This window comes from Saccopteryx leptura, chromosome 3 (genome assembly GCF_036850995.1).
Source record: "Saccopteryx leptura isolate mSacLep1 chromosome 3, mSacLep1_pri_phased_curated, whole genome shotgun sequence".
Classification (NCBI taxonomy): Eukaryota; Metazoa; Chordata; class Mammalia; order Chiroptera; family Emballonuridae; genus Saccopteryx; species Saccopteryx leptura.
This window is the reverse complement of record NC_089505.1, coordinates 108842826-108868542: the sequence shown is the minus strand read 5'-3', so window position 1 is coordinate 108868542 and position 25717 is coordinate 108842826. Positions and strand designations below refer to the sequence as shown.

Here is a 25717-nt window from a genome sequence, read left to right as displayed (position 1 = left end):
ATGGCCCTTTATTTCTGGTTGGATCCACCCACTCACTCGGATGCCACACAAGCGCACCCTCTGCGGTAGTTCTTGGCCAACCTTCGGAGACTCTTCTTCCTGGCGTGGCACTTGGCACGGTAGGCTGTCACTTCCTCGTGGTACTTGGCTCTCAGGGTGGCCGCTCTCTGTTCATACTGCTGCTTCTCCATGTCAGTCTTTGTGGCCCACATCTTCCCCGCGGCCTTTGCCACCTGCACCACCGACCAGGTCGGGTTCTCCCTCTTCAGCTGGGTATAGTGGTCTTGGCAGAAGAGGAGGAAGGACGATGGAGGCCGCCTGGGGGCATGGGGGTCCCGCTTTCTTCGCTTCTTCTTCTTGCCGACGTAATTCGACATCTCCTCCTGGTATCGGGCTTTGTCCAGCTGGGCCAGGGCTTCATATTTGGACTTCTCGTGCTTTGAGATGGACCTCCATTTTTCGGAACACTTTCTGGAGAACTCTTTAAAGCCAAGGAAGGTATTTGGCTGCTGCTCTTTAAACTTGTTTCTGTAATTCAGAATAAAGTGGATATAAGAAGAGACATTCACCTTGGGCTTCAGCTCCATTTCTTTTCTCGTGTTCAGAAGGTCATTTTTTTTTTTTTTCTGGATACAGTAACTTAGCAGAGACTTTTGTCCCCACGCTCGAGGAGCACTCGAGAAGGTGCTTTGCTTGCGGTGAATGTCTCTCTCTGCAAGAGCTGCCATCCCGGGTCGGCCTTTTCAGTGCTGGTGACATTATTAGGTCATAGGAGGGGGATTGTGACATTGCTCACAAGCTGGCCACCCCTGGCATTTGCACAGAGCACAGAGGTACTCTGATTGGTCGGCTCCTTGACGGCCAACTTTTGTTTCACCTGGATGAAAGAAGATGGTTCTTCTGGGCCCTGGCCGGTTGGCTCAGTGGTAGAGCGTCGGCCTGGCGTGCAGAAGTCCCGGGTTCGATTCCCGGCCAGGGCACACAGGAGAAGTGCCCATCTGCTTCTCCACCCCTCCTCCTCTCCTTCCTCTCTCTCTCTCTTCCCCTCCCACAGCCGAGGCTCCATTGGAGCAAAAGATGGCCCGGGCGCTGGGGATGGCTCCTTGGCCTCTGCCCCAGGCGCTAGAGTGGCTCTGGTCGCAACAGAACGACGCCCCAGATGGGCAGAGCATCGCCCCCTGGTGGGTGTGCCGAGTGGATCCCAGTCAGGCGCATGCGGGAGTCTGTCTGTCTCTCCCTGTTTCCAGCTTCAGAAAAATACAAAAAAAAAAAAAGATGGTTCTTCTGGAGAAAGCTACCGGCGGGCTCCTTCCCCTGGAGTCGTTGCCGTTGGCTTCCCGGAGGTGGTGGGCTTTGCTCCTCTTCAGAAGCTTCCAGTTCCTCAGAGGCAGCAGCAAACCATGGGGTCTGCCTTCCTCGCTGTAAAATGGGCCAGGGGTGCCGTCCCAGGCCTTTGGAAGTCAGGCCGGAGATAATGAACCCGAGGAGGTGGACGGCCCCGGCGCTGTTGTGACAAAACGCGAGGCTGGTCTGTTTGCCTGGAACAGTGACAGCTCACACGGTGCAAGGAGTTTAGTCGTGACTCTAAAAATAATCAGGTGCGACAGCTGTGACTCGGTCCCTGTCAGGACAAAGTCGTCTAATTTAAAACTTGAGCACTTGGGCTATAAGTCTAAACTCTTCATTTCTCTGAAGAAAGTTGAGCGGGCAGAAGGGGAGAAGGGAGAAGTACCTTGAGGTTTTACTGCTTACACTGGAGTCCATGAAAGGGACATCTAATCCTGGGCGTATCAGGAGGCCTGATCTTAGGGGTCCCCGTTTCTCGGGGTTAGAGCACAGAGGTCTGACAGCTCCACTCCAGGGAGTTGGCTTCTGGCCTTTTGTAAAAGCAGTTGCAAATATCCCACCTGTCTTCCAACTGGAAGGAAAAGAACAGACAAAAGTGTCATTTATTGACCTTGGGACACCGGGGATACTTGGCTTGTATGGTAATGGAGTTAATACAACTCACGGGTTGATGATAGGTCCAAATTTGTAGAACTAGAAAATGGAGCCTCATTAACATAAAAATTAACCTGTGTCAGATAAAGCAACCACTAAGGGTGGGAGCGTGGATGTGCACTCATTTGCCTGACTCAAGTCCGCAGGGCCTCTCTCCTGTACAGAACGGCCTGTGGGGGCGGAGGGTCCAGGGGTGCGGCCTCGGCAGCTGGGCTTGACAAGGAAACTTGCCTAAGACCACATTTAGAGTCTTTGCCAAGTCCATTCCCATGGCTCCAAGATTCACTTCAGCTTCCATCTTGTGTGAAAGAAGGAAACTGACTAGACCCCAGTCCTGACTTCTGGCCCCAGCTCTGCGAGCCCCTTTCTTGCTGCGAGCCTGGAATTTCTCGTCTGTAAAATCGGTGTTGTGGACTGGAGACCCTTCAGGTGACATGCTGCACCTGGACATGGGTTTGGGGGCCTGTGAGAGACCAGAGGCCAGCCGAGGAAGTCTGCGCTACTGAAGTGGGCAGAGAGGCGTGGCCAGTGCGCACAGGACTCTGAGGAACCTTGGTCAGCCCAGGCAGCCTTTCCCACTCTGGCCCGAGGGGCCAGGGGTTGGCTCAGCTCTGTTAGACTTAAACTGGGCTGCAAAGATGAATGGGACCCAGCTTCCTCCTGAGAAAGAAGGATGGGCTATGAGTGCGAACGTGGCTAACCATCCCTGCATATTAACCAGGCCCGGCTCAGACTCCCAGCAAAACCCAGCAGCTTATCTGCGCTTCTGTTCTGTGCCTCTCTGTTCATGACCTTTCACCCCTCTCACAGGGATACCGTCCAGGACCCATGACAGTCATCTGGAGCCGAGCAGATCTAGGAAGTGAGGGTAGTAAAAGGTAAAAGCTAGAGCAGTCCTCTGTTGTTTGGGCCACATTGCTGACAGGGAAGGACAAAGTGGGGGAACTCTGTCCGGAGCTGTGGGAAGGGGAAGCCACCTGGCTTTCTATATCAGGGCCGGGGGTGCTGGTGTCTGTGGTGTGCCGCCAGCTCCCCTTCCAACCTTCTGCACCCTGCTCTCTGCCCATAAGCTGACCCATATGGACCGTATCAATAGATCCTATGCCCTCTGACTTCCTTTTGTTTGGCCAATGGGGACCCCAACAAGAGATGAGGGAGGAAGGAAGGTCCTCAGGTCCGGCTCCCTCCCCGCCGGCTCAGCTGAAAGTCTTGGCTTCCTCTTAAAGCACCCTCTCTAAACGACTGACTCCTCCCAGGTTCAGGGGCTGCTCCCTTCCCTGAACCTAGAGGTGAGAGCTCTGCTTTTACTAGCCTTGCAGGACTCTGCTATCCCTTGTGTCTTTCCCACACCTTGCCCTTCCCTTTGTAAATAGCTTGTTTATTAAACACTCTTTGAATTATTCTAATTTGAGTGGCCATCTGTTTTCTGCTGGGACCCTGATTTATCCACCATGTTTCTAGCCTTCCCCGATGAACAGCTGTGAAGGTGGATAAAAAAAAAAAGTGGGCATCAGTCCAAGGTTGGAGGGTATTGAGCTTCTAGATACCCAAGAGCTGGGCAGTCATACCACCTGGAGTGGTCAGCATGGGCAAGAGTGCCTGCCAGGGCAGTGGCAGGACAAGGCCCCAGGACCCAGGAAGAAGTGTCTAATATCCTTTGTATTATAACATGACCTCTACACAGGGGCATTGGGCTAGAGGGCCGGAGAGTAAATGCTTTAGGTTTTGTAGGCCACACCGTTTCAGTGGCAAGTACTGGACCCAGCCATCATCGCTCAAAAATAGCCATAGATAATCTGTAACGGATGAGTGTGGCAGTGTCCCAATAAAGCTTTGCAAAAACAGACAGTGGGCTGGAGTTCATAAATCTGCCAACCCCAGCCCAGAGGTGGGAGTTCAGTATTTTTAAACTTTCTGATTGCAGTCTACAATCAGAAATGCATTTTACATCATGACCCATTTACGCACATGCATACTCAGGGTAATGTTTATGTAATGCTTAATTTGTGTCAGTTTCTGTCCTAAGCGCCCATAGCAATTCATTTAGTTCTCGTAAGAGCCCTGTGTTTGGGGATGGGGTGCTATTTTTCTTCCCATTGTAAAGATAAAGGTCTCTAAGCACAGATTGCTTACAGAAACCTCTGTTCTCTTTTCTAGTCTACTCTGTTATAGTCTCCTCTTATTTTGTTATTTAAAACATAACCCACAGACTGATCTCATGACTCATTAATGTGCCACAATCTATGGATTAATTTGAAACATAACAATGTAAGCAAGTTGGGAGGGCGCTCCTATTTACTCGGTGATAAAATGCAATGAAAATCAAAACATGGTCTTGGGAGCCAGACAGATAAGATTTCAAATTCTAGCTTCATCACTTACTAGCGAAGCCACCTTGGGCAAGTCTAGCTTGTTAACAACCTTATTTGTACAAAACAGTGAAGTGATAGTGAAAGTGAGGATTAACTAATTGAAATGATTGGAATAAAAGCCCCTGACCCTCCCCTTCCCCTACAGTGTGGGCTGGGTTAGGGACTTGCTTCTCACGAACAAAGTACGGAAAGACAAATTGTATCCTCGCAGCAAAGAAACCAAGCAGTCGAAGTGGACATCAGGAATAGGCCATGTTGCTGACACATCCCCCCTTTCTGTGATATCATTAACAAGAGTGTCTCAGCTCTGTGGGACTCTTCCCCCAAATTCATAACCCCTGGTCTAAGCTGAGACAATATTAGACAAATCCAAGTTAAGGGACATTCTAGAAAATACTTGACCAGTATAGTGTTCCTCAAAAGTATCCAGGTCTTGAGATAACAAGAAAAGCCTGAGAAACAGACATGGATTGGAGGAGACGAAGTAGACATGATATTTATAGGCAATGAGAAATGCTGGGTTGGATTCCGGAACAAAAAGGGGGAGTCGATGGAAAAACTGGGGAAATCAGAATCAAGTCTTCCATGGAGCTGCTGGTACTGTACCCATGCTGACTGCTTGGTTCTCACACACGTCCTGTGGTTATATAAGATGCTAATATTAGGGGAAGCTGGGTGAGAGGCATTCAGGAAATGTCTGTACTTGTACTATCTTTGCAACTTTATTCTCATTTCAAAATAAAAAGTTTTTTCAAAATCTCTCCAGTTGACAGTACTGGGCCCCCAAGATTGACACAGCCTGTCCTGACCCTCCTCCTTCAGGACACCCAGGACCGATTTCAGCCTCAGTTCTAGTGCCATGAGCGTTTAGCATATCTTCTGTTACCGTATTTCTCAAATTTGGGGGCATGCTGGAACCCCCTCAGAAGCTTTTAGAAACCCCAGGGCTCAGGCCACAGCAACAAGAGCAGAAGGACCTGGCCCGGGCATGGAATGAACGCTCTGTTCCTCCTCTGTCCCCTCCTGCTGCTCCTGCTCCTCCTCTGGGGCGGGGGTCAGCGGCTGCACTTGCCCCCTGAGCAGAGGCTCCGAGGTACGGAGCATAATGCCTCCACAAAGACGTCCACGTCCTAAGCCCCGAAGTCTGCGAGTATGTTGCCTTCCACGGCATAAGGCATTTAGCAGAGGTGATTAGGTGAAGGATTTTGAGATGGGAAGATTATCCTGGATTATCCAGGTGGGCCGGATGCAGTCTCAGGGGTCCTTACCAGAGGAAGTGGGAGCATCAGGGTTAAAGATGGAGAAGTGATGACAGATGCAGGGGGACGGTCTGAAAGAGATTTGAAGGTGTGGCGCTGCTGGCTGTGACGATGAAAAGACCACAAGCCCAGAAAGGAGGCTGCCCCTAGAGGCTGGGAGAGGTAAACCCATGGATTTTCCCCTCCCCTCCCGCCTCCAGAGGGAGCACAGCCCCGCCCACTTTGACCTTGGCTTAGTGGTACCCATTTTGGATGTCTGACCACACAGAACGTGTAATGATTTGTTAAAGCGGCCACAGATAGCGAACACATTATCTTTCTCATCCAACAGGTGGTCTGTGACGTTTCCTGTGCTAATCTTAATCCCTGCTTGTGTTAATAAAGATAAAAAAATTTTACACCCTGGCTTATTGGATTAGTTGAGGGGCCAGGGAGCACAGTCTACTCAATTTTACACATACTTCTTTACTTCCTCGCTGACTCATTATGTCACTAATCCAATCATTTGCTTACCAGTGAATTCATTTATATATTCCTTCTGTTCTCTCACTCATTCACTACTCATTTACACACATGTATACACACACACACACACACCCTCAATAAATATCTGTGAATTCCTGGAGCAGTTCTGATATTTTGTTTTGATGATCAGTGATAAGCAAGCAGTGTTTAAGGGACAGATACATCTTCAAAAGAAAGGTGGTACTAGAAAGAGGCATCTGAAATGTCCTGGAAGCCACATGAGTGGGGAAGATCGGGTCATAAACAACCAGTCTTAGGCTCTTTGGTCTGACCTTATGCCAAGCACACTGTGACTAAATCAGATGTGACAAGGATATTGTAATTAAAATGATGATAATGCTTTATCATCTTTGGAAGCCTGGAGAGAGAGCTTAACTCGTCTAAGGCCACACAGTGGTGTGAGTGGCAGAGACAGGGCTCAGATTCAGGTTGGTGTGGCTCCCAAGGCTGTGTGTTCAGCCTCTACTGGTAGTCTAGGAACTCCCCTGGCTGGGGTCAGGGAAAGGAGGCAGCCAGGAAGGAACAAGGCCAAGTACTTATGGCAGGAAGAAGGCAGGCAGAAGGAGAATATAGGGTCTAAACCTCAACACCGCAGGGACTCAGGGAAGACTCTCCTCACCTGGATTGATCCTCATTCCAGATGGACCTGGTCAAATTATGCCCAGTTTATAGGATGTCCCGAGGCCAGCAGGTAGACTGACCCGGGTGGCCCACTGAACCACACCAGCCTCCACAGGTATACCTGGAGCCGAGTCCACTCCTAAGGTCAGAAGCTGACCGAAGCTGGCTGAGGTGTCAGCACCCAGCCCGATGGACAGTGGACAGCTGGACAGGAAATGGGACAGATGTTCAGGCACGACATGAAATCAGCATGCTGGGGTCCAGGCATGCCTGCTTACCTCTGGCAGGATGCAGCAAAAAGGGAGAAGAGGAGACCTAAGACAAGACCGGCGGTGGGGAGATAACCCCCCAGGGACTGCGGGTACCTCGCCCAGTCCCTGACAAGGCCACGCCCTCACACCGCAGAGTGGGAAGAGTGGCCCCTGATCATTCAGCCCATCCCCTGGCCTCTTCCAGCCACAGCGAACGGCTTTATTGTGTCTGCTGAGCATCCCTCCCTTCTTTTGAGCACATTCCTTCTCTTGAAGAACTGTCCTTAAACCCGTCACAGGGTTCTAGTAGGGCTCAGTCCTTTGGTCCCAGAAGCAGGCACATGTCCCAGCCAGACTAGTCAGAGGTTTCTTGTAACCTTTTATAGATTGGAACCAAGGGAAGAAACCCTCTTCTCTCGGGGGGTGAAGGTGAGAGGGTGGATCAGGGAGCTGCTAGGGTGGGCATGGCCCCAGCCTAGAGCAGATGCCATTGGCGATATTGACAGTAGGAGAGGCCAGCAGACGGAGCACAGCAGAGGTGAGGTCCTGAGAGAGGGCCTGTGGCATCTGTGTCCCTGGTTCTCTCTTCCCAGCCACAGCTCTGCTCTTCCTACAGTTTGGCTATAGCAACCAATAATTTCTTCCCAATCCCGGCTGATTTGATCTGGATTTCTGCCCCTGGAACCCAACATGGAAGATATTAGCCCTGATGTACAGGGGAGAGTGATGGAAGAGGGCGGGGCGCTCCTTACCCCTGCCCCCCCCCCCCCCCCCCCCCCCCGGTCCCCACTTGTCACTTCTCTCCTTCCCATCCCCTTCCTTGTTTTTGCTCTAACATATTAATGGCTGGACCTGGTTTATGACAGTTTGTTCCATAGTTTATTAAAGATAGTGGGTGTACAACACTGGTACATTGTGGGTTCTCAATAATAATAGCAAATGCTTTCTGAGCATTGGCCATGTGCCAGGCACTGTACTGAGACTTCTTATAGCCACTGTCTCACTGAAGCCGCCAGCAGCTCTATGTCATGGGTGCCATTGTTATCCTTTTTGAATTGATGGGGGAAATGGAAGCCCAAAGCAAATCAGTTACTTGCCCAAAGTGAGACAGCTGTTAAGTTTAGATCTGAGACTTGAAGCCAGACAGGCTCTTTCCGGGGCCCATGTGCTTATCTCTACCTCAAAGTGCTTTCTATTCAGTGAAGATGATTCCCTTAGCTCCTGAGTCTCCCTTGAGACATTCCATGACCAAGAATGGTGGCTACTAGGTCTTAAAACCTTAGTACGAGTTTGTGAGCATGGGTGCATTATCTTTAATAGTCACAGTCACACTGGGGAAAGAGAGGTTCAGAGAGGTGAAGCAACCTCCCCCAGGTCACAGAGCCATGGATGTGGAGGCAGGATCAGAGTCTGCTCCGCCCGACTCTCAGACACTTTGCACACTGACCTTATCGTCCCCGAGATGTTTCAGCCCCTCCATGCTCCAGCTAACAGGAGGCTCACTCCCTCTGCCAGGGCTTCTGAGCTGCCAGTTCTCAGGCGAGGCTGCCTAGCTGCTCTCTGGAGGGAGAGAGGGAGCATCGATGGTGCTCAAACTCTGAATGGCAGTCAAATGGCAGGCAGAGGCTGGAGTGGGAGGCTCTTCGCTAAGCCATCTGCGAACATTACCTCTGGGTGAGAAGTATTATCCAAATGCAGTCTCTGGAGGCCTCTGTGAGGCATGCATTGCTGCCCTCCCTGGAAGAGGGCAGGTCCCTTCTCTAAGTCATGTTGACAGTGACAAGAAGAAGATGGGCAAGGCTGAGTAAGCAGGAGCTGGTGGAAGCCAGGCCGAGTCCATATGAGGGAGAGAGGGAAGGTGACTGTCAAGGATACCAGCTACTCTGGGTGAGAAAGAGTGCCCTGTCTTTTCACCCCACCCTGACCTGTCACTAGAGGGGATGAGCCCTGGCAGAGAGAGTGAGCCTCCCATTAGCTGGAGCATGGAGGGGCTGAAATATCTCAGGGATGATAAGGCAGTTGTCCTTACCTCCCCAGGGAAACCTCAGCCAGGCTGCACTCGGGTATGCTTACTCCCTGTATGCTCTGGAGAGCAGGGACAAGGCCCTGACAAGATGTCACCCCCTTTCTTCTCAGACCTAAGCAAGGAGGGAAATAGGTCACATTTGTGAGGCACCTACTATGCGTCAGGCACAGTTCTGGACACGCTTATATACACGAGGGCACTGTTCTGCACAGAAGGAGAAACTGAGACTCAGAGAAGCTATGGCACAAGTAGTAAATCATGGAGCCCAGATTCAAGTACAGAACCCTCTGATTCCAGAGACCCAGCCCTTCCCCCTCAACCTTCATAAACCTACTGCCTGTATGAAGGGGAACAAGACAGGTAATGGACCTGTGACATCTTCACAATAGATAGAAACCTGAGCCAGGAAGCGGGGAAGGTCGTGCAGAGATTAAGTGTGCCTGCGTCACCAGGCTCCTAAGGCGGCACCCTGTGCCTGGGCCGAGCCTGATGGAGGTAGGCTTTAATGTCTTAGGGTTGGGGACCACCAGGTCTCCAGGCTGGAGCTCAGGTCTAACCTGTAGTAACAGAGACTCGGGCACAGGGAGTGGGTGGCTGAGAGCCCAGCAGCTGGTCAGGGCCGAGGCTGCACTTAGGTTCTGTCCCAGTGAGACTGGAGCAGGCCTGGAGGAGGGCAGGTGTACAAGACGCAGAATATCACAGAAGAATGAAAAGGGGAGGCAGTAACAGAAGTGAAAGACATGATGCTGGGACACTCTTTTTGCAAACCTCCTCTGGGCCTGTGGGGCCTTCTTGTCATAAAGCAAGTGCACAGTCCCATTGCTGATTGGCCCAGCTTGGGTCACGTGCCCCCACCCTGGTCCAATCAGCTGTGTCCTAAGGCTTTCAGGAACTGTGGGTTGAGGCAGAGGGAGAATAATCTTGTATGTAAGGCTTCTAGTACTCAGGAAAGAGTGTACCTGATTTATCCCTGGAGATAGAGGACGAGAGAGTTGGGCGTCCCCTGAAAGGTTTTTTGGAGATCCACCACCAGCCTCCTCATCCAGAGCCTGGCACCTGGCACCAGACACAACCCATTCTGTTCGCTTCAGCATCATGGTCACAGCCTCTCACCGAGTTGGGTGAGCGGCTGAGCTGGGAACGGAGGGAACTGACGCCCCAAGCCACTCCTCAGTGTGACATTCCCAGGACCTCAGTGAGGACACTTCGTCCCACCTGACACACCACAGCCAGCAGCTCTGTCCCTCTGCGCACCCAGGCTCAGACACGGGCCTCCAGGGTGCAGTGCATCTAGAGGGAAACGCATTTACCCGATGTAGTTGGCGTGGGTTCCCTGGAGCTAACAATTAGCTGCGCAGGGAAGAGCCCTGACAATTTGCTGAGTTTATCGAGTTGCTGCTGGGAAAGAAAGAACATTTGCTCACAGTGATTACCAAGCCCCACTAGTGCCGTACTGGGGATATGTCAACATGAGAAGAGTCCCCCCCCTAAAAGGTACCAGCAGCAACCACGCGAGTGAGGAGCACAGCGAGGGCTGAGGGACCAAGGGGGTGAGGCAGCGTGTCTTCATGGGAAACCCAGATGATACTGGCGTGACCTTCGAGGCCCTGCCTACTGCGTCTATGCTCACCTGCTCGCCTGCTCGCCTGCTGGCCTGCCTGCCTGCCTCCCCTTCTGCTTTCCCCCTCAGATGCCCTCTGCTTCCACCAGCAAGTTCACCATTCAAGTGTTCCTCCTTCCAGTGAGCAATGTTCACTGAGCCCTTTCTTTGAATCAGGCACTCTGCAAGCAATTAAGAAAAGAACTGACCAAGAAAGAGCAGCTGCTGTCTTCAGGGTGCTCACATTTTGTGGGTGAGGCAGACCCCTGAACCCTCAGACCCCTTGGTGAGCCAAGCATGATGGCAGAGAAAGGGCATCCAGAGGTACATGGAAGAAGCCAGCCTCTTGGAGCCAATGGCCGTAAGATGACATGCGAAGAATGAGCAGGAAGTAACTAGAAAAAGGGTGGGTGTGGCTCAAAGTGGACGGGGAGGGTTCGACCAGGAGAGGAGTTCTTGATTCTTGGAGACATTCAAAACAGATCTTGACTGACCATTTGTCAAAAATGCTATAGTTGGGATTCATACACAGCTGGGCGTTGGACCTACAAGCCTCGGAAGGGCATTCTCAAGTGAGACTTTAAGGGCAGCTGGTTTCCTCTCTCCTGACCGTAAATTAGAAAAGTTGCCCCACTATTGAAAGCAAGAGAATGCTATTTGTTCGTTTATTCACTCATTCCTTCATTCATTCCAAAGCATCTGTGCACTTAACCAGCCCCACCGGAGCAGCTCCCCAAACTAGCGGGCACTCCTATGCCTTGATAGAGCTTCCTGACCATGCCCTGGGCACCGGCCCAGCTGCCTGTGGGCCGTCTCCCACCCCCACCCTCAGTGCCTGAGCACTCCCTGCTCCCACCAGCTGAGTCTTACTCTTTCTGAGAATCAGATGGGTTTGTTGCCAGCTTTCTTGGTGCCAGTTATACTTGTTATTGTAATTATGTGATTTAAATTAAACATCACATAAACTGATGAAATATGAGTGTGAAAGGAAATATAGTTGCATCTATGGAAACTAAATTGAATGCTTTGGAGTAGCTCCATGAAGGGGAAGCTCTGGAAAGAATTGCTTCCTAAGTATTAGGTGTGAGTGAGGCAGCTGCACCCCGAGTCAGTTCCGTAGGGACAGGGACCAGGTCTGTCCTGTTCGCCGCATCCCTGGTGCCTGGCACAATGTCTGGCATACCGCAGGTGTTCAATAAGTATTTGACTGGATGAGCTGTAGCAAAATCAGAAACGGTGAATGGTGCATTATGGGTGTAGTTTGTGTAAGACAGGCAACGCAGAGGATGAGCCTTGGCCCTGCATTAAATGGATTGGTAAATAAATGTACATTTCAGTATTTTATATTATAATGATAATGTTTAATTATCATTATAATGTTTAAGCTATGTATGCATTCTTTTATTATTTTCTACTTGGAAAAAGAATTTTTTTTTTTTTTACCAACCAACTACATCATGAGAAAAACTTCTATGGTAAATGTCAGTAAAATCTTTCCATAAAGGGCAAAATAAATATTTTTGGCTTTGTGGGTTACAGTTTCTGTCACAACTACTCAAGTCTGCCATTGTAGCATGGAAGCAGACAATGTGCAAACCAGTGAGCATGTTCTTGATCCGGTAAAACTTTCCGTTCAAGCGGCCAGCATGCTGTAGTCAGCCAGCCCCTTGTTCTGGGTGCGAGGCCCTGCGCCCTGTGCTGTGCTGCTGGACATACCGGGAGAAAGACGGTCCTGTCCCTGCTCTTACAGAGCTCACCTTCTACACAGGGCTGGGCAAGTCAGACGATGACTATGATTTGATGTGCCCAGTACAATGGCAGGGGCTGTCCATGGGGCCAAGGGGACACAGTGGAGGGAACGGCTCCTCCTGTGGGGGGCGGGCAGGGAGAGGTGGAGAATGGAGACGTTTGGTTAGTTTTATGGGACCAGTGATATTTTCCCAGGTAGTCAGGTGAGGCAACGGGAATGGGCATTCCAGGTAGAGAGAGGAGTATATGCAAAGGCACGGAGTCAGGAAAGCAGCTGGAGTTGACGTGAGTGTCCTTGGAGAGGGAGGGCGTTAAAAAGGTTGAACATGATCCTGGAGCCAGGGGGCCTTCGCTGCTGGACACCCAGCAAGGCCAGGACTTGATCATGTCTCTCACAGAGTGTGCAAGAAGGAGGGGAGGTGCAGGACAGAACAGAAGGCTGTTGCTGGAATCCAGGTGAGAGAGGACAAGGTGTGATGAGGTGGAGGAGACTTGGCCATGGCTGGCAAGAGGCTGAGGGCAGGAGGGGTGATGCCTGGGTTGGGTGACTAGGAGGATGATGACGATTAGGGGGACAGGGAGCACTAGGAGCAGGAATGATTGGGGGACGCTTTGGTTTGTTCAGAGCAGAGTAAACAACCCCAAACACATATAAGCAGGTAGTCGGGAGTTGAGTCTTTATAGACTGCCTCAGGTCTAGGAGCTCTGTGCACATGTGGAGCAGGCACTTCTGGGAGCAAGAGCCTTGGGAAACCAAAAGGCCTCTTTCCAAAACTAAGGCTGGAGATCGGGAAACCCTGGCAGCCCCATATTCAAAACAGGCTTGCTTTCCTCCCAGGGACTCACCCAGTTCTTGAGAAATATGTGCCATCATGGGTTTGTCTTGGGACAAGCATTTATCCTGACATAACAAGAGTCCTAGGAGTTTGGCTCGATGACAATGAATATGGAACTCATTTGTGGTGAAAAGGGAGTCAGGGCTGAGTCAATAAAGCTCACTTCAGGGAGGAGAGGTAGCTCGGGTAGCAGGATGCTGGTGTCGGCCTCCAACCAGGGCCTTGGGGCCCTCTGGCCATGCCCAGGACATTTCCAGAAGGGTTTCCCTGGTTGCATCATGGTGTCCTCTCCATCCTCCAGGGAGGAGCGCAGTAGGCAGGTAGGAAGGAGAGAGGGCTTGGGAGTGAGGATAGGGAGGGAAATACCTCCTGCATTTCATGTTCTCCCTGGCCAGCCTCAGGGACAAGGAGCTGGTGTATGCTTGGCCCTGGGAGACAGAGAAGCTCCAAGTCTGACTCAGATTCAGGCAGGGCACCTGAATGAGTTAAGCGATAACGCCCACAGGAGGGGCTCTGGGAGTCCAGAAGTCAGATGCTATTGACCGAGAGTGGAGGCTGCAGAGAGACAGGGACGTTGCAGCTGAGTATTGGAGGTTACAGGCCCAGAAGGGACCCCCCATATCTAGGGAGCCACAGTGGGAGTGGCACCCACTGGCAAATACAGTGCCTTGTATACAATCTATGCTTGGTGAGTAAGTGAATGAATGTTCTGAGGATGTCAGTTTTCAGGAACGCTGAGATTTAAACCAAGATCTCCTAACACTCCTCCCCCTCAGCTTACAATTAGGCAGCAGAGTCACTGCTGACAGCTTGTGGAGGTGGCTCTCAGCACCCCAACATCCGGACTGTAGGAGAAGCTTCTTTTTCTATTCATTTAATTTCTTATTGAATTTATTGGGGTTACATTGCTTTGCAAAACCATACGGGTTTCAAGTGTGCATCTCAACAAAACATCATCTGCACACTACATCGTAGGAGAAGCTTCTTAAGAAGAAATGCTTTTCAAAAAGACTGCTGTGAGCTCTCCTGTTAGCCATAGAAGAGGTTAGAGCGTTCTGCAGAGGAACTCAAAGCCACTTTTCCCATAATCAACTACATGCATTAAAGGGAGTGATTTTCTTTTAATCCTCCCCAAGCCAGATTCCATTAATGAAGCCCCATTTAACGGAAGTCAATTTACCAAAAAGGAAAAAAAAATTGAGTGTAATTGCTTAAATACATTTTATGTGGTACCGCTATAGCAATTTCCTGGGTGAACTGAGAATTCCCCAGGCCCCCCATAGTGAAATTAATGTGGACAGAAAGGTTTGAAGGGGAGAATCTGTCTTTGTATTTCTCTCCTTTAATTATGGTTCTAAGATGGAGCAAAATTAAAGAGGATCCTGGTTGGGAGGAGGGTGGGAAACAACGGGAACAGAATGGAATCCATCCTAAACTGTTCTACTGCCTTCCTTCATGCCTGCATGGATGTGTCAGGAGAATGCAGTGGCTGAGTACCTAGGCTGTGAGTGTGATGGCCTAGGTTTGAATCTCACCTCTGCCAATTAATAACTGTGTGATCTTGAGCAGGTTACCTAACCTCTCTGTGCAGCCAGGTGGTACAATAGGAAAGGGCCTAAAAAGCAAATGCAAGAGCAGAAAAGCACACACACACACAAAGCAGTGTATCCACCAGTTCCCATAAGGTCTTCTATTTGGAAAATGGTATGTGTGTTGTGCACGCATGCGCGCATGAATGCTCCGAGGGGCAGGCTCAGTGGGAGTCAGACCAGGAAGGCTTCACTGAGACAGTGACATTTGATCAAAGGCTTTAAGGAAGTGTGGGGGGTGAGCCAGGTGGAGGTCTGGGCAAAGAGCCAAGTAGCAGGCAGAGGGAACGTCAAGTGCAAAGGCCCTGAGGCAGGAGCAGGTCTGGCCAGTTTTGAACAGCAAGGAGACCATGCGGCTGGGCATAAAGAATGAAGAGAAGAGGAGAAGAAGAGACAGGGCAGGGAAGGCACACTGCCTTCTTTAAGGCCTGTTGGCCATACTAAAATCTTTTTTTTTTTTTAGTTTATTTTTTTTTTAATTTACTTACTCATTTAGAGAGAGACAAAAGAGAGTGAGAAGGGGGGAACAGGAAGCATCGACTCCCATATATGCCTTGACCAGGCAAGCCCAGGGTTTTGAACCGGCGACCTCAGTGTTCCAGATCGACGCTTTCTCCACTGTACCACCTCAGGTCAGGCAGCCATAGTAAAATCTTTTACTCTGAGGATTTGTTTTTACTTAGCTCTGTTAAGGTACAATGTACCTAAAATAAGATTAGCCGTTTTAAATGCACAATTCTCTGAGCTTGGTCCAATATGTACATCCCATATAACTACCGTCTTGTTCCCAATGTGAAAGATTTCCCCACCTGTAACTCTCGGCCCGGCTCTGGCCACCGCAAGCTGCTTTCCCTCACCGTTGATTAGTCTCTTCCGGAGTTTGACACAAATGGAATCATACAGTACGTGCTCTTTTCTACCCCCGCACGATGCTCTTGGGAGTCGTCCACATAGTTTCACATGTCAGCGCTCTTTATTGAAGGGTTTTGGGTAAGGCATGACACCACCTCTACGGCAAAATCTGTTGTGATGCCTCCAACATGGGAAGCCCCCCAGTTCCTTCACAGATGCCAAGAAAACTCTCAAGTGTGCAACATTTATGTGCAAGGAGCAGAACAGAGCAAAGATGCTTGAACAATTCAGGGCCCTGAAAAGTTAAGCCTTGGGAATTTACAGTGAGCAGGATTCCTAGCAGCAGGTCACAGTGTGGGAGAAATAGTTAAGTCGGAAATGACCCTTAGGGCTTTGCTAGGCTCTACAGTTAGGGGGCGCCAGAGCAGATCCCAGGCTAGGGAAACCTCCAGGAGGGAGCTGACTTCTGGTTAGAATCTTCATCCTTGCTCCCGTCCTGCTCTTGGGACCCCCAGCACCCTCCCTTCATTCCATTTTGCAATAAACAGCTTTTGGTTTTGAATTATTCAGGTAATTTCTCGCTGCTCTTTTTTACTTCCCTTATGTAAATAGCCTCTAAGCTTTGTCATTGAGATAGAATTGGATTTGGCCTGGGGAAAAAAAAAACACAACCCACAATACTGTTTGTGGCTCCTTAGAAAACTTAAATGACTCAGCCCGTAATAAACTATTTTAAATGGGATCTGGTGAAATACAGTAATTGGTTTCTATAATAGCTCTTACCATAACAATATGTGGGTTATATTCCCGAAGTTTTAGTGTGTTAGCATTTTCATTATAGTAAAAACTCAGTGTTGCAGGTTGCAAAGCTCGTAGTTGGCTCTTTTGTTTCATAGGTATTTATGGAGACCTACCATGCTGGACCTCTTCTGTTGGCTCCTCCAGACCCTCTCCCTTCTCCCCTCCTCTAAGGCGGGGGATGGGGGGGAGCAGAGGCTGTCACAGTGCAGGTTCATATTGGATTTGGGTAGACGGTAAAGGAACTGTGGAGCCAAAAAAATGGTGGGCCATTCCGTTTATTAAAGTCTCTTAACAGCAAACGAGCAAACAAGCAGGGAAGACTGCTTCCCTCTCTCTCTTAGGGCTCCCAAGCCCCTCAGCACTCCAGACTTTGCAGGACTCATCATAGGCCCTCACAGCCTCAGCAGGGCCTCCAAGACCCTCAGCTCTCTCTAGCCCCTTCTGCACTCCCAGAAGAGCAGGCTGGGGGAAATAACACCTTCTCCAGCAAACAATCACAAACAAAGACCCCTCCCAACCAGAGGAAGGCAATCTGTAATGCAATCTGCTGCCCTGAGGGCAAGCACCTGCAGCCTTTCACAGGCCACAACACGGACAGGGCTTAAGCAAGCAAACCTAAACGCACGTTTTTACCCAATAGTTATTATCCTCATTTTATAGATAAAGGCACAGAGGGCCTGTGTAATTTTTGTGGAATCACACCGCTGATCCCCCCCAGAGCGCAAGGTTCTTTACCACACAGCTACACTGCCCTCTCTGAGGAGTTATCTTAGTGAGACACACACCTAGATGAATGGATTCGGATTTGAATGCAACACTGTGGCACCACAGAGGAGGAGCAGGACAGTTATACTGACTGAGCGAATACATGTCAGGTACTAGGCTAGGTTCTTTACCCATAAGGTCTCTCACTTATTCCCACAAACTGTTTGGGGGACTGGTGTTACTATTCTCATTCTCAGAGAAGTTAAGTCACCAGACTTAGGTCACATTGGGTGTTTGTTAGTGGTGGAAGCCGGATCTGTGGTTTCAAAGCCACGGAGAGGGAGACATGCTTTCCTGGGGGCAGGGTGTCTGAGGGCTTCCCAAAGTTGTCTCTTGGTGACGTGGGTGGTGTGGGGGTGAGGGTTACAGGAGGGTAGAGTCCAGGCAGAAAAGGCAAAGACAGAGAGAAGGAGAACACGGGATGCGCAGGAGAGGTGCGCAGTGTCCAGGGAGCGGGAGCAGACAGGAGTGGGCGGTGGTGTCGAGGGCAAGCACTGGGACATTCGCTTGATTTGTGTGCAGGGAGGAATGGGGGGAAGACACTGTGCATCTGGCCAGCTAGGAGGCCGTAGGGGAGAGGAAAAGAGATGGAGGGGCTTTCTGGGGAGCAGGGGAATCCGCAGAGCGAGGACGGGTGTCGGATCTGAGGCCCCATGTTGTGGAGAGCCCAAGTTGAGCAGAAGTCTGCAATCAGAGGACCGGATGGAAGGTTGGGAAGGCCAGTCCTGTGTAGACGCTGAAGAGCCAGGGAAGGTTCCTGTGCCCGGAGTAACTCTAGGAGCAGAGAGCTGACTGACCGGGAAGCTGGCTCAGGATGGCCATTGGTCAGGAGGCTGGGGCAGTGGCCAGTGACGGTGACAGTGACAGTGGGAGATATCCTGGTGTCCCACCTGCTGAGCTGGATTGACTAAAACCCAGAGGAGCTAACTTAAGGGAAGAAGGGCAGACCAGAGGGACTGGGAGAGAAGCAGAGGAGACCCTGGGCCTGAGGAGTGACCCCACAGTGGGGTCACACCTGGGAAGGGCCACAGTGCCTACAGTGGTTGCCCAATGCCTTTCTCCCAACTAACCCCAGGGGGCTTGCTAGGGGCAGTTGAACCCCTGCCTGGGAATAAGGCACTGAACCTCTGCCAGACAGCTGGACATTGGTCCTCAGCATAGGCTCTGGACCTTGTACGGGGGGTGGTCTGGATCTCTCCTGGGCATCTGCTGGGGTGGGGGTGGGGCTATGCTGGGAGGGCTGGACCTCTGCTTTAGACCTGAAGGACCCACACCTTCCTCTGAGACACCTCAGGGAAATCCCGCAGGGGAGGGGCCCCTGATGGCAATACCTCAAGCCTCTCAGACCCCAGGCGACTGAGAGGGTGCTTGGCCCCGCTGCTGTCCCTGCTCCAGGCTCAGGCACAGGCCCGAGCACGCCTGGGAAGCAGGGACACTCCTGGGTGCCCACTCCCCTGTCCCAACCATCCGCGGTCCCTGACCGGCCCCCTTCCTGTCCCCGCAGGTTCACAGGAGCCAGCCTCCCAGCCCCTGTCATCAGCAGCAAGAACTGGCTGCGGCTGCACTTCACCTCGGATGGCAACCACCGGCAGCGTGGCTTCAGCGCCCAGTACCAGGGTAGGTGGTCCGGGGCTCCCCGGTGGGCGGCAGAGGTGACACCTGGGAGAAACTCCTCCTGCCCCAAACTGGGCCTGGTGCGGCTTCAGGGGCATACCTGCCCCACCCCCCATGTCCTGTGGTTGTTTGCAGACCCAGAGAGCGGCATATCTGCATCTGTACATCTGCCTTGGTGGTGGGCCAAGCTGCCCCTCTGCAGGCCAGGCTAATCCTAACAGTTCACATCATGTTGGGCAGTTGATAAGCATTATCCTATTTAACCCTCGTCATTACCCAGAGTAAATACTGTCGCCATTTCCGTGCTATGGACAAGGAAACTGATGCACAGAGAGGTTAGGCCAGTTTCCCACGGCCATCTGAACTGCCTTTTGAGGCTGGGGCTCACCCTCCTCAGAGGTTAGCTGCCTGGCCAGGATAAAGCGGAGGACAGCCACATTGCACTCTCTCCCATTTGGTGTAGAACACGATGCATTACAAACCGTAGACAGGATCACGTTAGGGAGCACAGTCACTCAGAGGCTCGACTCTGTGAGGAGCTGCCCAGTGGCCCGAGCGCAGACCTGGAATGGCAGGTGGAAATGGCAGGCAAGCAGATTTCCGCTCCAATTACAGAGCGCCAGCTGTAGAAAGGGGTGGGCCAACCCCAACACGGGGAGTTCGCCGTGACCCGACAACATTCCTTTCCAGCCTTGAGTATATGCGATATACACACCGTTTACAGATAAACCTGATGGTCCGCTTCACCACTTGCTCATTAAACCTCTGTTACCAATTACAAACTGATGTTGGTTCTAATTGATTCAATAATGAACTTGGATCGCACACCTATAAAATACCAGGCCCTGGGCCCTGGCCGGTTGGCTCAGCGGTAGAGCGTCGGCCTGGAGTGTGGGGGACCCGGGTTCGATTCCTGGCCAGGGCACACAGGAGAAGTGCCCATTTGCTTCTCCACCCCCACCCCCTCCTTCCTCTCTGTCTCTCTCTTCCCCTCCCGCAGCCAAGGCTCCATTGGAGCAAAGATGGCCTGGGCGCTGGGGATGGCTCCTTGGCCTCTGCCCCAGGCGCTAGAGTGGCTCTGGTCGCAACATGGCGACGCCCCGGAGGGGCAGAGCATCGCCCCCTGGTGGGCAGAGCGTCGCCCCTGGTGGGCGTGCCGGGTGGATCCTGGTCGGGCGCATGCGGGAGTCTGTCTGACTGTCTCTCCCTGTTTCCAGCTTCAGAAAAATACAAAAAAATAAAATAAAATAAAAATAAAATACCAGGCCCTGTACGAGGCTCTGGGGAATCAAAAGAGGAGTAGGTTCACTTGTGAGTGAGGGTCGGACTGACTGAGGAACGGACTGAGGGACTGGCTGAGGGACTGAGGGACGGACTGAGGGACTGAGGGATGGACTGTGGGACTGAGGGACAGACTGAGGGATGGACTGAGGGACTGACTGAGGTTCTGAGGGACTGGCTGAGGGACTGAGGGACGGACTGAGGGACTGGGGGAGCAGGAGAGGCAAGTCAGCTCGCATACACGGAAGACAGCCTGGCCTCACAGAAGAGTGAAAGTGAGCTGAGTGCCCGCCCCGCCCAGGGGTGCTGAGCAGGGAGCCACAGATTCCCAGGGACAGCCCCATCTTGTCCCTCCCAGTCCCACCTTGGAGATACAGAGGCTGGGCCCACACATCGCCCACCCAGAGATGACGCTGGTGAGGCCAAGCCCCCCACAGGCCCCTGGGCCAGGCCCTCTGGCCGGAGCTGGAGTACCAGCCCGCCGGGGGCAGACGCATTCCCTTGGAATGCTGAACCTTTTATGCATGGCCTCGTTGCCTCAGCCTTGGGTAGCAGGCCACCTTTGAAATATTGAAAAAATAAACATGAAACCCACCTGTTCTGATGAGCTTCACAGAGCCTCGCTCCTAGACACCCCTGGAGAAAACGCCCACTGCCCAGGCCGTGGGTGTGTGGCACCTGCTGACACGTTTTCCCTGCGGTTTCCGAAACAGGAAGGCGGGCGTGAGTGCTGTCACTACACCTGATTCGATAGGTGTGGGTGTTTCTCATGTTTCAGTTTTCTGAGGACCCACTTGTCTTGGTCATAGGTTTAGGTTTGATGCCAGACAGTAGGCAGTGAGAACCCAGACCAGGAAGGCTCTGGAAGGTCAGGAGTGCACGGATTGCACACCTCCTGTGCGCCAGGCCCTGCATGAGGCGCTAGGTGTGCCTTGCCCCGTTTGGGTTTCCCCACGGCATGGTGGCAAATGTGTGTTTTTTTTTTGTTTGTTTTTTTTTTGTATTTTTCCGAAGCCAGAAACGGAGAGGCAGTCAGACAGACTCCCGCATGCGCCCAACCAGGATCCATCCGGCACGCCCACCAGGGGGCGATGCTCTGCCCATCCGGGGCGTCGCTCTGTTGCAACCAGAGCCATTCTAGCACCTGAGGCAGAGGCCAAGGAGCCATCCCCAGCACCCAGGCCAACTCTGCTCCAACGGAGCCTCGGCTGCGGGAGAGGAAAAGAGAGACAGAGAGGAAGGAGAGGGGGAGGGGTGGAGAAGCAGATGGGCGCTTCTCCTGTGTGCCCTGGCCGGAAATCGAACCCAGGACTCCTGCACGCCAGGCCGACGCTCTACCACAGAGCCAACCGGCCAGGGCCGGCAAATGTGTTCTTAACTCCCGTTTTCCAGATGAGGAAGCTGAGGCTCCGAGAGGCCCTGTGACTAGCCCAACACACACGGGCCACGCCGCCGCTAAGTGGCGAAGCTCGGCCTCGCAGGCCCCTGTGACTTTGCTGCAGAATCACAGGCCCTTCTCCTGCGGTGCTCCGAGTATCTTACCTTTCCTATTTGACTGTGAGCTTTTAAACTTTGTTTTGTTAATCTCACCGTTCTGCAAAAAAAATCATACATTTTCCATCACAACCCAGTACACACATAGATCTGTAGAACTGAAAGCAAAATGTCACCGAGTGGTATTTACCCTGATTAAACGTGAGGCACCCTGAAATTTTCTTTTCCAATTTTTAATGTTGCAACCTCTAAAAGAATTCCAGAAATCTGTAGCAGGGAGCAACCTGCAGCCTGAAAACCTGTTTCACGTATGAACCTCCCAGAGCCAGCCCTGCCTCGCCCTCTCTCTGTCGTCCCCAGTGCAGCCCTGGATGGGGCGCGCACACTGGAGTGTCCGTGTTTATGAGGGGCCTTCTTCCTCGGTGTCAGGCGCTGCACTGTTATTGCTTCATTTGATCATAATAGCAACTGCATGAAGTAGGTACTACCGTCAGCCCCATCTTATAGGGGAGGGGTGAGAGGGGCAGAGAGAGTATGTGGCTGGCTCAAGGTCATCAATAGTGTGTGGGTCCTATGATTTAAACCCCAGCCGGCAGCATTCATCTCAATCCGGTGTGCTTCTGTCCCAAGGTGTGTGCTGATTGTGGCAATAAATGATTCTCCTCGGGACTTTCTTTTCCTAGGATTTTTCCAGGCTGCGTGTGCATAGTGAAAGGGTATACACTAAACATTTAGTAATCCAGTTGGGGGATCCATCAGGCGGGGTTTCACAACTTCAGCACTGTTGACCTTATGGCCTGGATAATTCTGTTTGGGGACTGTCCTTGCATTGGAGGATGTTTAGTGGCATCCCTGGTCTCTGCCCTCTAGGAGCTAGATGCCAGTGGCATCCCCCCCCCCCCCCACACACACATACACATACACATACACACACACATACACACACACCCAATCATGACAACTGGAAAGTCTACAGACATTGCCAGATGTCTCCTGAGTGCAAAATCACTCCTGACTGAGAACCACTTCTCTAGAGGAATGAACACTTTGGAACTACTGAAGACCAGTCTAAGCTGTCCTGCTGGCAGATCCAGTCCGAAAGGGTGGCAAAGATAGGTTTTACTCAGAGGTCTAGCAAGAGGCAGAGGGCATACTGCCTGGCTGCTGAAACAGAAAGTTAGTGAAGGGGCCAACTATTGAGGTCAGGGTGGATTGAAGGAATCCATGGGGTGAGGAGGGCCCCAGGGACCAAACAGCAGAGATGCCTTGACTAGCGATAGGACCAGGGGCGGGAATAGTGAGCGCTGGAGCCATTGAAAAGGGGCCGCTTGGCAGAACTGGGGAGCCTGACCCTGGCCAACCCACAGTGTAGGAGGAAGCCCCTGAAACTAGCAGTCAGATAGCTCCCTCCTCCCTCCCTTATATATGCTGTGTCTTCTCCCTGCCGACCCAACAGGAAGCCAGGAATAAGGGCACACATGCCCTGCTCTGTGGCCTGGGAGTCTCACCCACTCTACCAGTGGGCTCCCGTGTTCTCTAGTCGTCCACGGAGGTTGGCCTCTGGGGAAACAGGGCGGGACAGAGAGGCCTGAAGAGCGGGCCTGGGGAATCACCATGCAGGGTCGGCTTCACCTGCGCTCAGCTGTAGGGCGTTAGCATCGCAGTGATTTATGGCGCTTCTGAGCTAATAATTACCAACTTCTCGTTGTATTGATGAGGATATTATCCCAGAGAAACAAAAAATAAATTAAATTCATGAATAACCTACAACAGAGCACGTTCAATTCTTGTCTCGGCACGGTCAGAATTCAAGATTGTCTGTGGCCACATACAATTTTTTTTTTTTTTTTGTATTTTTCCAAAGTGAGAAGCAGGGAGGCTGACAGACTCCTGCATGTGCCTGACCGGGATCCACCCAGCATGCCCACCAGGGGGCGATGCTCTGCCCATCTGGGGCGTTGCTTCCTTGTGACTGGAGCCATTCTAGAGCCTGAGGCAGAGGCCATGGAGCCATCCTCAGAGCCAGGACCAACTTCGTTCCATTGTAGCCTCGGCTGCGGAAGGGGAAGAAAGAGACAGAGAGGAAGGAGAGGGGGAGGGGTGGAGAAGCAGATGGGTGCTTCTCCTGTGTGCCCTGACCAGGAATCAAACCTGGGACTTTCACACATTGGACCAACACTCTACCGCTGAGCCAACCGGCCAGAGCCCACATAATTTTGACTAATGCCGCAAGGTAGCCTAGGGTCTGAGTTCTAGTCTGGCTCTGCCTCTTGGTGGCTATCAGAAGGCTGGTGAGCATATATATTTTAAGAAGCATTTTCTGTGTGACACTACCCTGCAACAGCATAGAAAGATGAACACAGCCAGACCGATATCTGCTCTCAAGCAGGACGGGTTAAGTAAAGAGAGGGACAGACACAGATCTGTAACTTCTGTCCAGCATGAGAAGAGCTGTTATTGAAGCCCCATCAAGGACTAGGACTAGAGAGAAAGGGGCAATTAGTTTTGCTGGAGGCCCTTAAGAAAAGCCACCAAAAAAAAAAAAAAAAAGTGGCAATGACTTCAACATGGGTCTGAAAATGATGCTAGGCAGACAGGGGAAAGAAGCATGTGAGGTAGAGCGAAGGCAAGACAGTGTTCGGTCTAAAGGACCACAAATATTTATGTGTCTCTAGAGCAGAGATGGGCAAACCGCAGCCCGCAGGCCAGATCCGGCCCTCTGCCTGTCTGCCTGGTCCTCCAGCTCAGAATGAATTTTCCATTTCTAAACACTTGGAGGAAAAGGTATCAAAGGGAAAAGATTTCATGACACAAGAAAACTGTGGAAAATTTACATTTCAGTGACCACAAATAAGGGTTTATTGGAATGCAGCTTCGCCCACTGATTTACGAGTTGTCTGTGGCCGCTTTAGCACGATGCGCAGAGCTGAGTGGTTTGCGACTGCCATGGATGACCCGCAGCCTCCTGTATTTACTCCCAGGCCTTTCACAGAAAACATTTCCTGAGGGAGAACAAAGACTGCGGTCTAGAGTGGAGATAAGCAGTGAGAGGTAGCGAGGCCCAAGGCCAGAACGTCAGGTAGGGGTCATGTTGGGGAAAACAGCAGTAAACCGAGGCTCGATCCCGTGGGTGGTGAGAGGTGATCAGAAGTTTTTAATAAGAGGGGACATGGGATCACATGTCATTTTACAGAGCTCTTTAATTGCTATAGAATGAAAATGAGTGTAGGGAGGCAGCGAGGAGTCTTTGATTATTAGAAGGTGACGAGAACCAGGGTTTAGGCTAAAGCAGTAGAGACAGAGAGAAGACAGACCAGATGAGACCTTCCCATGGAACACCACATTGGACTCATAACTATAGTAGTTAGGTCTGAGAGTGAGAGGGGATGGGGGAAGGAGGTGGAGGAGTCAGGGATGAATCTTGGGTTTCTGGCTTGAGTAAGTGAGTAAAAATGTATCTTATTATTAATCAGGATGGTCTTGGCAGAGGCAGGTAGGGGATGGATATTGCTTGGGACACATTGATGCTTGGATAGTATTGGGATATCAGGGGTTAGGGGACTATCTAGTAGGTGGTTGGCCATTCTGCCAATTTGGAGCTCAGGGAAGAAGGATTTGGGCTAGAGATAGAGATATGAAAGGTTCAAGGCAAAATAGAAGCTGAGGCCATCAAGTTCCTCTTAGAGCAGGAGTCCTCCTGTGTGTATAACATGAGGGGAGGGGGCCAAAAGAGTGGGTTTTCAAAGTGGGTTCCTTGGAGGCCAAAGGGGTCCTCCCAGCAGCTGGAGTTTTTTTGTTTGTTTGTTTGTTTGTTTGTTTTTTGTTTTTACAGAGACAGAGAGTCAGAGAGAGGGATAGATAGGGACAGACAGACAGGAACGAAGAGAGATCAATCATTAGTTTTTCATTGCGACACCTCAATTGTTCATTGATTGCTTTCTCATATGTGCCTTGACCGTGGGCCTTCAGCAGACCAAGTGACCCCTTGCTTGAGCCAGAGACCTTGGGTCCAAGCTGGTGAGCTTTGCTCAAACCAGATGAGCCCGTGCTCAAGCTGGCGACCTCGGGGTCTTGAACCTGG

The 25717-nt window shown here is 51.4% G+C and overlaps 2 protein-coding genes across 2 annotated transcripts in view; one reads left to right on the top strand and one right to left on the bottom strand.

Annotated features, from left to right (window-relative positions):
• The window catches only part of CSMD2 (CUB and Sushi multiple domains 2), a 597382-nt gene that overhangs the window by 268764 nt on the left and 302901 nt on the right, over positions 1–25717 (top strand). The window contains exon 6 of the mRNA XM_066375796.1: positions 18752–18864. Within this exon, the coding sequence (XP_066231893.1) occupies positions 18752–18864 (113 nt within the window). The remainder of the gene's footprint in view (positions 1–18751; positions 18865–25717) is intronic.
• On the bottom strand, positions 33–728 carry HMGB4 (high mobility group box 4). Its single transcript, XM_066371789.1, has one exon. It carries the CDS (start codon positions 726–728, stop codon positions 33–35), a length of 696 nt encoding a protein of 231 aa, XP_066227886.1.